Source organism: Corticium candelabrum, chromosome 5 (genome assembly GCF_963422355.1).
Source record: "Corticium candelabrum chromosome 5, ooCorCand1.1, whole genome shotgun sequence".
Lineage (NCBI taxonomy): Eukaryota > Metazoa > Porifera > Homoscleromorpha > Homosclerophorida > Plakinidae > Corticium > Corticium candelabrum.
Genome location: NC_085089.1, coordinates 5,935,179 through 5,948,990, shown reverse-complemented (window position 1 = coordinate 5,948,990; position 13,812 = coordinate 5,935,179). Strand labels below are relative to the sequence as shown.

Here is a 13,812-nt window from a genome sequence, read left to right as displayed (position 1 = left end):
GTCAATGATGGATGTGTCTGCTGACGACTACGTTTACCGTCTGGTGCTGCCTTGGAATAATAATAGAGTATGGCCTGTCTCAAATACATGCAGAGAGGTTTGACATTAGCTATACGTAAAACGTATATAAACACCACCTCCTAAAGTTAATTAATAAGTTTAATATGATCGAGTTTATAGTTGTAGAGGTATACAGTTGCTAGGTCGATCCAGGCTAGTAACAGCTTCATTTGTCGGCAACTTTCTCTTCTTCTCGCGCGGCAGTTCACGTCAGGAGACTTCGCTCATTATTCCAACTCTCAATTGCATCGTATGGTCACCGAGGGTCACTTGTTAGGGAGAGCGTCACTTACTCGGGCAACGCGAACCGTTTGCGGTTTTTTGTGTCACACCTCGTAGCAGCACAACCATCAGAATGAGTCTCCATGAGTTAGCTGCTAGTGGATGTGTCGATGAGTTTGCTAGACGACTGGCCAAGTGTGACACCGGTCGGATTGTATAGTCTGCTTAGATACTTTCTTGGATGGATTGTTTATTCATTACGCATCTCTATACAGATGATGTGAACGAGATAAACGAGAACGAGCAAACTCCCCTGCATTGCGCTTTGGAGAACGAGCAAGACGCAATAGTCGAGCTACTGTGTGAGGCTTCAAAGTCCGGCAAGGTCGTCATTAATCCTCTTCTATCAGACAATCACAAAAGAACGCCCCTTCACTTGGCTGTCAACACGGGGAAAGTAGAGTTAGTGCAGGTGACCTACTAACATCGATTTATCTAGATGTGTCTAATGGTAACTACCGTCTGCTCGTCTAATAGACTGTTTTAGGGATACCGCAAGATGTGAATCAGAGAGGTCCTAATGACCGAACGCCTTTGCATGTGGCAGCTCTCGACGACAAGTCGGATATAGCATCTCTACTGGTGAGCAATCACTGTTATTGCTTCTAGAGCCTGTGCTTGCAAGCCTAGCGCCCTTTTAATAGCTAGAATTAACTGAACATGATACCCGTACAGAATTCCGGAGGTCCAGAGACGCCCTTGTGTAACGGTCTAGTGCGCGGGTGTAGCTACGTATTGGACATTGTAGCACCCTAGCTTCGTCTGCGCCAATCAGTGTCCAGTATTCGCTTACAATAAATAACATATCCCACTTCCGCTATATATTGACCGGTCAATAAATCGGGCCGTATAACTGCCTGGGGCTACTGGTTTATCAAGATGTGAATTGTTGGTGAACTTAACAACTAGGCTACTGAAACATATCTGTCAGCCAGAACAAACAATACGTGGGTCTACGGATCCGTACGGAATCATAATGAGTTCTTTCATGCGTGTAGCAAGTGCAGACCTGAGCAAACTATACTGAGAGTCATCCTTCTGGAAAAATTAACCGTGGTTAGGCGTCCAGCAACAGAATGATACTCGCGCGCACAGAACGCTGTAAACCAGCTACATGGTAGAAGGTGGATACGGCTTTCCACCTTGCCTCCGAACTTCATGCACAAACCTTGCAAGCCAGTATTCATTTCTCTGTTGTTCATAACATGCAGATCATGCACGTACCGCCCGAGCGCTCCCTCTTTAGTTGGCTGCTTGTTTCTCCATTTCTTCCATGCGTTGAACACTCTAACCGCGCACATGCAGTAGCTTTTGTGGTGCTAGGGGGAACACGCGAATCAAGAAACTTCTGAAAACTACTGGATGAAATTGGAAACGAGATTCAGAAGACTGCTGATCAGAAACAACATCAACGTCTAGCAGTTTACTAGCTTCCAAAAAATCAATAACTGGCAATTCTGCTGTTTCAATGCCCAAGTCGATTTCAGAACATTTTGCTGCACAACTGATTTGAACTTCCGTGCCTAGAGGATATCACCGCCTCAGCTAGGTGCTACAAGCCAGTTATAGACCTTCTGGCAAGTGTACTCGCCAGCGGTCTATAACCTATACTTAATGACCATGCATGGTGTCACTGAGTAAATAGAAGTTATCTTTTGTGTAAGTATAGATTGTTTTCACTAACGATATGTAGAGATCGTCAGAACGTTTAGTCTTGGAATTAGCTACCGTGTGTTGTACGTTTGCTTTGCACTAATAGTAATCTTGGTGTCCCATGGCCACGTACGTTTCCGCGGAGGTTAGATAAGCTTTTGCGAGCGAACTAAATTTACATATCTATGAAGCTTTCGACGCCGACCACCCCTCGGTTTTACGTTGTGTTAACTTCCTGAGTGATACCATGCACACTTCAGAGCTCGAATTTCACTACTTATCGCCTTCCCACCCAAGGGGTTGAATCAGCAATTATTTATTGTTCAGCAGAAATGTCAGAGGTCATGAAAGAAATGTGCGCTGTTTTGACTTTACGTATCACACTGAGGCCGTGTTTCCACTAGCTGCAACTTACACTAGTTTAGCTTAAACGCATTTAAAAACTAAACCAGTTCAAGAAAGCGACTGTTTCCACTAGGAACTTGCACATCCGGGATGTACAAAACAAACTGTGCATGAACGCCTTATTTTGAAGTATTGGGCTGCTCTGTCGCCAAGTCAGAGCAACTGTTGGTTGTCACTGATTCAGCATCTGCTGGTAGGAGTTTGCATGACGATGACCAAGGACACCGTCTTCTCTCTCTCCGTAGCTGCTGATTTCTTTCCCCAAGTTAGCGACCCTTACATCTTCTAGGGCAATCCTATCCCAGTAAAATAGTCAATATTATCCAAGAGAGCGTTGTCAGAAGCCATCTAAAATAGCGCGCTGCTGTCACGTGACAGTTAAACCTAAACCACTTCGCTAAACCTACTTTGAAGTAGGTTTAAGAAAGCGGTTTAGGTTTAAAATATAACTGGTTTAGTGCAGGTGGAAACAGGTCAATTCTTAAACCAGTTTGGCTTAAACCACTTGTTAAACCGGTTTAGGCTGTAGTGGAAACACGCCCTGAGAGAATTATATTTATTGCATATAGATTTTACTATGGGGTACTATGACTGAACCTCGAATAATGGAATGCCTGAGTCGGATAATTAAATGCCCTAATAGATAATTGAACGCCTGAATCGGATAATTGAACGCAAAATACTGTATACCAAGAAATTTGGTGACGAAAAAATTTTGCGAAATCTTTTGAAATGACTATATTTAAATTTTGACGGTATTTTGGCGATTTGCAAAGTTGGTGAACGTATGATGTCACTTCATCTGCTTCAGAGAAGTACTCTAGTGGGCCCATTTTCCGCAGTGTCTTTGCCAATCTGAGCTGTTACTTCTGCTGTGTACTCGTGTTTGTAGGACGTGACAGTACCTTTCAGACAACGTGACTTACCCTGTCGTTGGCTCGCTCCATTTCTGTTTGCACAGCGAGGATGAAGCACACTGTAGAAAGACCAGGCCATTCAAAGTCTTTGCGCTGAAAGTATCTGTACAGCATCATTTTGTATTCAGCTGTCCGCATGCGCAGTGAAGCTAACTAAATAATACTGACGCTTTCTATTTTGCCAATTCTCTCCTAGATCGCCAAATTGCCAAAATAAAACCATTGCTAAAATTTCTCGTTCTACTTTACTATAGTTGTACTACTGGGGGCCACGACCTCCTGACGCTCGTGTGTAGCAAATCAGTAATTAGCAGTTTCTGACAATGTCAAACATGCAAGAATTGAAGGTCACAAGCAAACCCACGTATACACCTGTACTTTTACATTTTTCTACCGGTCACACGTTTCCTATACAAGGTGCCAGAAAGCCAACAAAAATAGGTTTTGGTCAGATAGCAACAGCTCTAGCAGGTATGCCTTTATAAAGCTGTTAGACAGGAAGACAAAATGAAATATAAATTTCTAGTTAATTGCCATTTAATTAATTAAAAGGTAGAATGTTAGTCTAGGTATTGAAATGTAAGGTTGTCATGGCTAGACAGAAATAACCACCACTTCTAGCTATAGACGCAACACCTCTAGAGTGACTGCGTAGGAAGCAGGGAATGGGTAGTAATTGAAATTTCTGTGCCAGTGTAACCTTTGCAAATCTGTTTACGGTCTAGCAAGCGAGGTAGTTTTGCCTAGACTACTCATGATAAGTTATATAACGTCACAGTACAGCCCCCCTCTCATGAATGTTTGGACAAAATTTAGGCTCTTGCAGCATGCACAAACCAGGGTCGCCCTGGAAGGGAGAATCAGCATACGATTTATAGACCAAAATTTCAAAACGTGCAGTGTAGCTAGAGCTTATGTTACGTAGATACACACCCGGATAATTTAAAACTCCCGGATATGGCAGTTGACTGCTGGCTTGAAATTGGGAAAACAAACCTGACCTACGTCTTTATGATTTTGTGGAAGTCAAAAGAGTAATGTCAGTGTAAAACAGAATGTAAATATCAAAGGATCGAGGCGTTGCTGCTGAATGATTTTTGACGTACGGGTATGTGTACAGCTTACAAACTCTCCATGGGAAGAGATGTATGTCAAATTAGATTTCTAGAAACAGAACCTTCAAATCTGGAAAAGAATCTTTCAAATAGAAATTTAGTAATTTGCCAATTTTTTAGAATAATTTGTAGGTAATTAATGGAAAAGGAAATGTGAACTGATTGACATCAATATATACTTTATTCATAAACTGTGCAATATACTTGCAGGTTGACTTTCACTAAGGACATGGAAATACTTCATACTTCGAGGAAAAGTGGCTAATTGTTATGCACGTAAAGCAATAACTTAACTTTGTGGTTGTTTATGCTTATAATTTTTTCAGGCTAATTTACGTGTGCTGCTCAACAGTGTTACTGTATACTAGCTGCTAAGCAATAGATTTTTTACATACATTTATAAGTAAGAGATGTGTACTGCAGACTTTTTAGTTTTAGTTTATATTTTTAGCAAGAGTTTGATTATGGGATGACGTTTACTTTTGAAACTTGATACATGTAATCGGAGTTCACTTTGAAAGTGAGGTGGTTGTGTTTAGTACCAGATATATGGCTTTCATCTTTAGGCTCAGTTAGCTGTGAGCTGTGGCCAGTTTAGAATATAGTTATTGTCATTACTGTCTGAGTCTAGCTAGGTTGGGCTAACTCGCCTCGTACCAGACCGTCTCGCGTTGTCGTGTCATATGCACGATGGTGCGAGAGGGTCTGGTAGGAGCTAGGGCTAACAATCAGTGCTAGCTAGGTATATATTGTCACTGCAGTTATTTAACATTGATCTGAATTTGGCAACAGCAATTGAAATTTTGTTTAAACACTAGAGATGTTTTCAGTCTGAAATCTCACAGACTGCTTTGTTAGTATGATTTACATTACCATGTAGAATGTGATGAGGGTAGCTAGGATACAATTGTGTATAATGTGTAGTTGTAGACTTTGTACAAAGGATCGAGTCAATGCCAGATTCAATAAATCAATTTCTTATTATTTCTTGTGTTCTTTGTTGATTTTGACATATTGATGTTGTAGCTGCAACATGGTGCTGATCCACTGTTGAGAGACAAAGAGAACAAAACTGCATTGGGACTAGCAGTTGGCACAGGATCACTAACCATTCTTGATGTCTTCTTACGTAACTGTGGTAAAGAGAATGTTGCCTTTATTGTTTAGTTGCATTGGAGGCACCTCGGTTGTCCATATAGGTTCACATTCTATGGATCTTCTGGAAAGTATTTCAGGAGAGGACAAAAGCAGTTTGTTGCATTTAGCTGCCGAATCTGGCAGTCCAGATGCTGTTGTGTATCTTTTGTACAAGAATGCTAACAGAATTGCAAGGGTATAATAATCACATGCCTTTAGTATGAAATGATACAAACTATGAACGTAAAGGTAGAAAGGACACTTAATTAGTGGACAAGTTAGTAGGGAATAGAATGTGTGTGAAGAGTGACTGGATGAGTAGGCATCATGAAATCCGGCTCTGGAGAGATAACATGATGTAATGTATGAGTAATTGTATGAGTTATTGATTGGTCCATGATTGACTGTTTCTGACAGACTTAGAAGGAACTATAGAGTGTGTGCTTAGGAGTCTGTGTTACGAGTGTGTGATGAACAACTATAGGCCCCTCACAAACTGACAACATTACATGTCTCTGTCATCTATCAATAGAATGGTTCCTTCGATAGCAAAGACGCTGTACAACCATACGTTTAATTAATTAATTAATTGAGTTAGATGTCAAATTGGATTGCACTATATACAGTTTCGGTAGTGTGTTTGGAAAAAGTTCAGTATTGCACATATAGTTTACATAATCACACATAACTGTAGTCATGCATTAGCTGCACCTATACACCAACTTTAGTAGTTATTATATAAGTTTATTGTTATTATTATTATTGCAGGATTCTTATGGATGTACAGTAATTCATAGAGCTAGTCGCTATGGTGACTTAAGAGTTCTTCGTCAATTTTCAAATACTGACAAATCGTTGTTTGACTCTGGTAATTCAGAAGGTTTTACACCACTACATGAGTGAGTACGTAGCAGATGCTCTGGAATGGGACAGCATTTACTGATGGTTTATGTTAGGGCTGCTAGGTGTGATAACGTTGAAGTTGTGGAGTTCTTACTCGATAAGGCAAGCGATTTGTTGCTCATGGCATTGCTGTTGTGAGGATTGAATTTGAATAGTTGCATGTGGATTATGTTGGTTTGTATAGGGTGCCGTACTGGACAAATGCACCGTGTCTGGTGTAACTCCTCTGCTGCTCGCTGCTGCATTTGGAGCTCAAAATGTTGTCAGATATCTTCTTTGTTTGAAAGTAGACTACATGAAGAAAGACCAGAACGGTGCTAATATCATTCATTTAGCTGTTGGTCATGTAAAGACATTAAGAATTCTGGCTGAGGTATGAGTTGTGTGGCATTTCTATATATGTAATGGAAAACACGATGTTGCAAGTTTTTGAGTACTTAATTAAGCCTAGGTTAATTGTTTGGCGGACCAACTTCTCTTTGAAACAAATACAACAGTGATGTTCTGATAATTTTGTGGTTTTGATTGTGCAAAGAATCTTAATTTTTACTTGAAGCATAATGTTGAATTGGCAGTTGCAACTATATGCAATGGAATAAGAAACTAACCTGATATGGTCTGGTAAGTAGATGCAATAGATAAGAGCTTCTTGCTAGCTAGTACTTTAGACAAGGTATGTAGCTTGTCGAGTAGACTAGTTACAAACTATATACACTGTGGTAGTTTTTAGTTCTTATGAAATGTGACAGACATGTGAAACGGGCTCTTAGAGATAAACACTGCGTTGGATGGAGACAACAATTCTCTTAGGTGCATCACTTTGTTTAGAGTATACATGTACAGATTGATTGGTAGATTAGGTTTGGTTTATGCTGGGTGTCTGATGTTTGCTTGATTAGTCATGGACATGTTAGTTTGTGATTTTAATTACAAATTTTGTTGTGTAGCAACTTCTGTTTTGTAGATTCTCCAACCTAGAGGTGTATTTGAAGGACTTATTCATGATCAAGACAATGAAGGCTCAACTCCACTCCACTATGCAGCTGATCATGGTGGACCATCGGTAATATGTGATTATGTATGCATATATGTATATGTGTGCAAAGAAATCATATGTTTGGTAAATGAGCAGGATGTAACATTTTTCTTTCAACACGAAGCCAGTGCTGTAGCTGTGAACCAGAAAGGCTTAACTCCTCTCCATATTGCTGCAAGGTAAGTCTACTTAATTCACTTACAATGTGATTGTACAGGCAACAATTAGTAATGGAAGGGCATTCTTGTATTTCTGTATATGAAGTCGCGGCCATGTACAGATAGTTGCTAAGCTCTGTTCATATGCGCTTCCTGCGCTAAATGCTACTGATGAGAATGGCAGGACTCCTCTTCACCTGGCTTGTTTCTATGGCCAGCCAGAAGTTGTATCAAATTTATTAAAGTATGGAACAACTATCACTGAGTGAGGATCTCTTCTATTATTAACTATACATTTTGTTGTTGTTGTTTACCAAAGTGTTTATTGATTGCATGCATGTGTTCTGTGTATTGCATGTAGAGATCACGATGGCCGTACACAGCTGCATTTTGCTGCCTGGAATGGATCTGTTGCTTGTATGAAGGAGTTGTTGTCGGCATATCCTGAAGAATTGAACAAAAAGGATGTCGAAAAGGTATTCACTTACCACAGCGGTTGTGATTGTCATTTATGCAGGTACACATACAAATTAATCATATTGTGTTGATCTGCAGGCAACACCTCTTCACCTAGCTGTTGTAGCTAATCATGCAGTTATGACTGCTTATCTCTTGGATCAAAACGCTTGTCTTTCTGACAACAAGTTTGGTCAGAATTGTCTGGACGTGGCTCTTGCACTTGAAAAAGAAGACAGTGCAGCTGTGATAGTGAAGCATCAAAGGTGGGAAAGATTCACACTAACTAATGCGGATCTTTCTATCAAGACTATTAGAGTGATTAGTATAGAGACAACATTGTATGGTCATATCCATTGACACAATGACAGTCGACATAAAAATTTTAGTTTTTAGGGAAAGTATTATTGATTGATCATTAGTTTTGCACAGTCTCAATGTGTATAGAATAATTTTGTGAAACTGCGTGTGTAGATGGAGAGAAAGTATGAAACCTCTTGGTTCCAATGCAAAATCTCAGCTGGAACTGATGGTAGAGAAAATGCCCAATTTGGCATTGGTAATGACAGTGATGCCAAGATTTTTTTCCACTTGTCAGCTTATGTATGAATTTTATACTAACAGGTTGTGATGGACAGCTGTGTGACATCTGAAAGTTATCCTAAGAGTAAAGTATGAATTTTATTACTTTTTAGGTTAAAAGCTAATTACCAATTTCCAGTGTCTAAGTTAATTTGCCTATAGCGGATATTTGACTTCCAATACATGCAAGGTGTCACAAACACGAAATGTCCAGTTCCTGCAATGGCTTCGTTACGTCTACTTGAGGTGTCTTTTATTTGTTTAGCCTTTACCTTTGTCTTCCTTTAATCGTTCTGTTCTGCAGGCAATGGTAAAGTTTCGACGAACAGCTTGCATGGCTCATTCTCTTTGTGTTGAATTTCTCAACTCCAAGTGGTATAACAAATGGTGAACGTGCTATGGAGCTTAATGCAATGCATTGTGATTGTGTTGTGTAGGAGAAAGTTTGGTGCTGCCGTGGCCTTTACAAATATTACTGTGTACTTACTATTTCTCTTGGTGTTGATGGCTTTGGTGATTCAATTTCCAGTGTACACAGATAAACCACTTTCACATGGAGTCCAAGCTCGACGCCTTCTGGTATCATCTACAGTAGCAAATAGTTTTAGTTTATTCAAATCTTGTTATGAGAGAGAATAAAAGCACAATTATTATAATATAGTCGTTGTATCTTGTTCAGGAAATTCTGAATAATAGCATGCCAGAAAACAGAACAAATCTAACATTCTCTGAAAAGGTATGAGGAATTGCAATTGATGTATCGATTGGACTATTCAGTATTGTATGCATAGCAAGCAGTATTAATCTGTCTATGTTTTGTGGTATGCAGAGTGAGTTTTGTTACGGCAAGTTTGGTACCCGAATGGCTACTGTAGCCTTTGCTATTGTTGCATTATTGAAAGAAATGGTCCCCATTTTCTATGAGGTCAGTTGTGTATGCTCACAATTAATCTAATAAATGTAGCATTTGACGTGATTTGAGTTATTTGGATAGAAATCTAACTACTTCAAACTGTCCAATGTCAGTGAACTGTTGGTTTACATTCTAACTTTGGTCTTTTTGGATCCTTTCGGGCTCATTCTCAATTTGTTCAATGTACCTGTGGAATGTCCCAAAGTTGTGTGGGAAATCGGAGCAGTGACAGTGTTTTATGCATGGTTGGTCTTCCTGCTCAATCTAAGAAGGTTACGCTAGTTTAGAATGTGTAGACTGATTTACTTAGTTCGTCAATTTATGTTGAATACTGTACTTCAGGGTACCTGTTTTGGGCATTTACATTGTCATGATAACGTCGATGGTCAAGACTTTGTTAAAAGTAAGCATCATACTGAAATTGAATATGATGGTTGGAATATTAATTGAGATAAACAATAATTCTATAGGTTGTGGTGGTGGTATCACTGTTTATGTTGGGATTCGGTTTATCTTTCTTTATGCTCATGAACACTACGGTATATATGCAGTTGATATAATTGGTTTTTATGTACGTACTTTTGAGCATGCATGCACATGGTTGTTGTTTAGATTGTTTTGATATTAACTACATGTGTAATTATGTTCTAACTGATTTGCTAGCCATTGTTTGTGTCTGGAGAATTGTCACTAATGAAGGTGATTGTCATGTTTCTTGGTGATTTGGCATATGGAGACATCCTGCCACCACAAAGAATAAGCAGTGACAATGTGGCAGTATACCAGCAACAGCTGAAATTTTGGTATCAACAATTTGAGTTTAGCAACCATCTCCCCAGTGTTATGAACATTGACAGCACATTTCAAAGCAATGCGATACGTGTTGACGATCAATCTTTGGTCGCTTTTCCTGAATTGTCGTATGCATTATTTGTTATATTTTTACTACTGATGCCTGTGGTGGTGCTCAATATGTTGGTATGTGCTTGAGAGTTCTGTAGACTTTGGCTAGTATTTGATGATGTTGTGTGATATTTGATCAGATTGGTCTTGCTGTTGGCGACATTGCTGTTGTTCAATCAGATGCTGCGCTGAGACAAATTCGTATGCAGGTATACAGGTGTTTCTACAGAAACGTGATTTTGCTTGTTTGTGTGTGATCGTGTTGTGTTTGTGTGGTATTGTCATACAATGTTTGTCGTCTATGTGTCTATATACTGCATGTTTTCATATAGCATGAATCTAAGAAACAATGATGTAAATGTGCACATATCAATGTCTTTATAGATTAAATTTCTGGTTCAACTGGAACATGCTCTTCCATCATGGATTCTCAGTCGTTTTCAAGTCTTGAAGAGTGTTCAAGTTGAAGGAGACAGAACGCTGCATGGCTGGGTAAGACTAGGACAGTTGGCCAAATTTGCCGTTATCACACTTAATACTTGACACTAGGGTACAAAGCAAGTATCATTATTTGCTACTAATAGTTTGAAACTACAGTCAGCCCTTGTTATTCCAACCACGTTTGTCCTGCTTGTTTGGACTGACACGACTGTTGGATTATCGGTAACAAATACACAGTGACTATGTAAAGTGCACGTGTACCTTTGTCAGAAAGTATGGGTGTTGGATTATCAGGTGTTGGATTATTGGGCATTTGATTATCGGGCGTTGGATTAGTGGGTGTTGGAATAATGAGGTCTGTCTGTACAAGTGACATGCAGTCAAAATTAAGAGCTGGCAATCTAATTTCATATTTTTAGGGTTAGGTTGCAAATAAAGATGTTTATTGTGTAGAGTTACTTGCAGGTTACTTCTACATCATAACAGATAGCATTTCAAGCTCTTTGACTAAACTTTTTATCGGCTGAAATGCTTACCCATAAGATACTATCTAAAAGTTGCTTGTTTACCAAGTTGGCATACCAAGTTGGCATACTTTGAGTCTTCCCTCTTCTTATGTTACTTTTTAGACTTGCAAAAGATTCTTGTCTTTGACCATTATTTTCTCTTGTGGATGTGCTGAGTAACAGTAGTGCTACTTGTTTGAGCCTTGCACTCCTATCATGAAATGGCGATGGTAAAAGGATATCAAAAGGCAGTAGTTTTGAGATACTTGATATGGCAAATGTTTTATTATTTTTCCAGAATACCGAGGCTGTTGTTGCTAATGTTTACACAAAAAATACAATAATTTTTTGCTCTTGTGTTGTATGTAACAAATATATGTTTGATAGTTTCACTACTGTACTATTAAAGGAAGTATTGTCATAATAATGACATTTTAAGTCTTGGTCTATACGTGGCAGTAATAAGATTATTACTAAATGATGACTTTTAGGGACAACATTTTTATAACTTTGTGCTCTGTTGTGGGAAAGAAATCTTTTGTTATTTTTGTATTATGCACATAATCAGGCGTGAACCTAGAAATGGCACAGGACTTTGGTGGTGTCAAGGTGTATTCATATGTCTGTATAGGCAGACACTGCATGGTAAAGCCGTTGTATCTGGACAGATTGAATGTCATGAATTTGTTGTAGATTCGCAATATCATCAAAGCTGCTGATGAGCCAAACGCAAATGAGGTGTCTAAGACTGTTGAACAGCTGACAGCAATAACATCTAGTCACCGTCATTTGGATGAGTGGTCAGTTGTAATTTGCTGACTGTGTGAGTGTGTGTGTGTGTGTGTGTGTGTGTGTGTGTGTGTGTGTGTGTGTGTGTGTGTGTGTGTGTGTGTGTGTGTGTGTGTGTGTGGTGAGTGGTTGAATCATGGGTAAGGATTGGGTGGCTATTGTTCATTGTTTACAACACACTACCATCTATTAATAAAAGCAGACAAACTCATTGCTGATTACTAATACTTACGCTTTACTTCCGTTTCCTACAAAACTTATCTAGAGGCATTTAATGCATTTACTAGTTCAGAACAGCTAGCAGACATGCCTGGATATGTGAAATACATGCAGAGCTCAACTATCCATTCCACATCCTAAATTTTATGTATACATACAGCATGTTCATGCGGCCTTGACAATTACTTGCGTTTATTCAGGCTTTCTAGCATCCAGAAGAACTTAGATCAGCAAGACGCTGTAATAAAATTGCTAGCATCTCGTGTCAAACACGAGCGTGAGCAACCTGGTGAGAAGTCGTCTCAACCTTCTATCCAACAAGATGACACCAACGGTACTGATCCTGGTAATGAGGAAGAACAGCAACAGACTCAATTGATGATGACACCCGCTGAGTCTGATATGTTGATGGTAGCATCCGAAGAACCTGGAGATGAAATGGTTTGATGTACTACTAAGTATGCTAATTAGTTCATTAATTTGCGCCATTTTTGTGTATTTGGCTGCACGTGTTTGCTAGATGGAAACTTTAGCTACTATAAAGGAAGATACCCTAGTTATTGTATTGTTGTTTTACAGGCAGTCAGTATTGTTAGAACGTTTATGTTTGAGTTTGTTATGTAAGGGATTATGCTGATTAAAAATTAAATAAAGTGTCAGTGGTCCTTTAACTGCTTTTGTGTGTATGTCAAGTCTGTCTGGAATGAATGAGCACAGTCACATGCGATAACATCATTTGCTTTGTGTGTGTGCATGTGCACTTGTGCATGGGTGCCTGTGTGTGTGTGTGTGTGTGTGTGTGTGTGTGTGTGTGTGTGAGAGTGAGTGAGTGAGTGAGTGAGTACGTGCGTGTGGTGGGGGAGGTGGTGGGTGGGTGAGGGAGGTGGTGGGTGGGTGAGGGAGGTGGTGGGTGGGTGAGGGTGGGGAGGGGTGGGTGGGTGGGTGAGGGTGGGGAGGGGTGGGTGGGTGAGGGTGGGGAGGGGTGGGTGGGTGAGGGTGGGGAGGGGTGGGTGGGTGAGGGTGGGGAGGGGTGGGTGAGGGTGGGGAGGGGTGGGTGAGGGTGGGGAGGGGTGGGTGGGTGAGGGTGGCGGAGGGGTGGGTGGCGGAGGGGTGGGTGGGTGAGGGTGGGGGAGGGGTGGGTGGGGGAGAGGTGGGTGGGTGAGGGTGGGGAGGGGTGAGTGAGGGAGGGGTGAGTGAGGGAGGGGTGAGTGAGGGTGGGGGAGGAGTGAGTGAGGGTGGGGAGGGGTGAGTGAGGGTGGGGAGGGGTGAGTGAGGGTGGGGAGGGGTGAGTGAGGGTGGGGAGGGGTGAGTGAGGGTGGGGGAGGGGTGGGTGGGTG

The 13,812-nt window shown here is 40.5% G+C and overlaps 1 protein-coding gene across 2 annotated transcripts; it reads left to right on the top strand.

Moving 5' to 3' along the window:
• Window positions 1–13,298, top strand: LOC134179362 (transient receptor potential cation channel subfamily A member 1-like). 2 transcript variants are annotated; one of them, XM_062646233.1, is made up of 28 exons: window positions 1–97; window positions 558–754; window positions 820–924; window positions 5,459–5,570; window positions 5,632–5,765; window positions 6,338–6,468; window positions 6,526–6,574; window positions 6,657–6,845; window positions 7,437–7,535; window positions 7,605–7,687; window positions 7,773–7,931; window positions 8,028–8,142; window positions 8,222–8,388; window positions 8,597–8,681; window positions 8,747–8,794; window positions 8,867–8,950; window positions 9,009–9,079; window positions 9,142–9,283; window positions 9,384–9,440; window positions 9,534–9,629; window positions 9,699–9,889; window positions 9,960–10,020; window positions 10,088–10,156; window positions 10,281–10,595; window positions 10,661–10,729; window positions 10,905–11,012; window positions 12,161–12,267; window positions 12,676–13,298. In XM_062646233.1, the coding sequence occupies exons 1-28, from the start codon at window positions 70–72 to the stop codon at window positions 12,920–12,922; spliced, it is 3,318 nt and encodes a 1,105-aa protein (XP_062502217.1). In that variant the 5' UTR covers window positions 1–69; the 3' UTR covers window positions 12,923–13,298. The 2 variants fall into 2 exon arrangements, with proteins under 2 accessions (XP_062502217.1, XP_062502216.1); XM_062646232.1 differs by having other exon boundaries at window positions 58–488.
• The last annotated feature ends 514 nt before the right edge of the window (window positions 13,299–13,812 follow it).

Bases quoted from the DNA above. Each gene is read 5' to 3' on its own strand.
- LOC134179362 (XM_062646232.1), top strand. From the start codon at position 416: ATGAGTCTCCATGAGTTAGCTGCTAGTGGATGTGTCGATGAGTTTGCT. The intron at 925-5,458 runs GTGAGCAATCAC...TTGATGTTGTAG, and splicing joins CGGATATAGCATCTCTACTG to CTGCAACATGGTGCTGATCC. The intron at 8,682-8,746 runs GTAATGACAGTG...TTATACTAACAG, and splicing joins AAATGCCCAATTTGGCATTG to GTTGTGATGGACAGCTGTGT.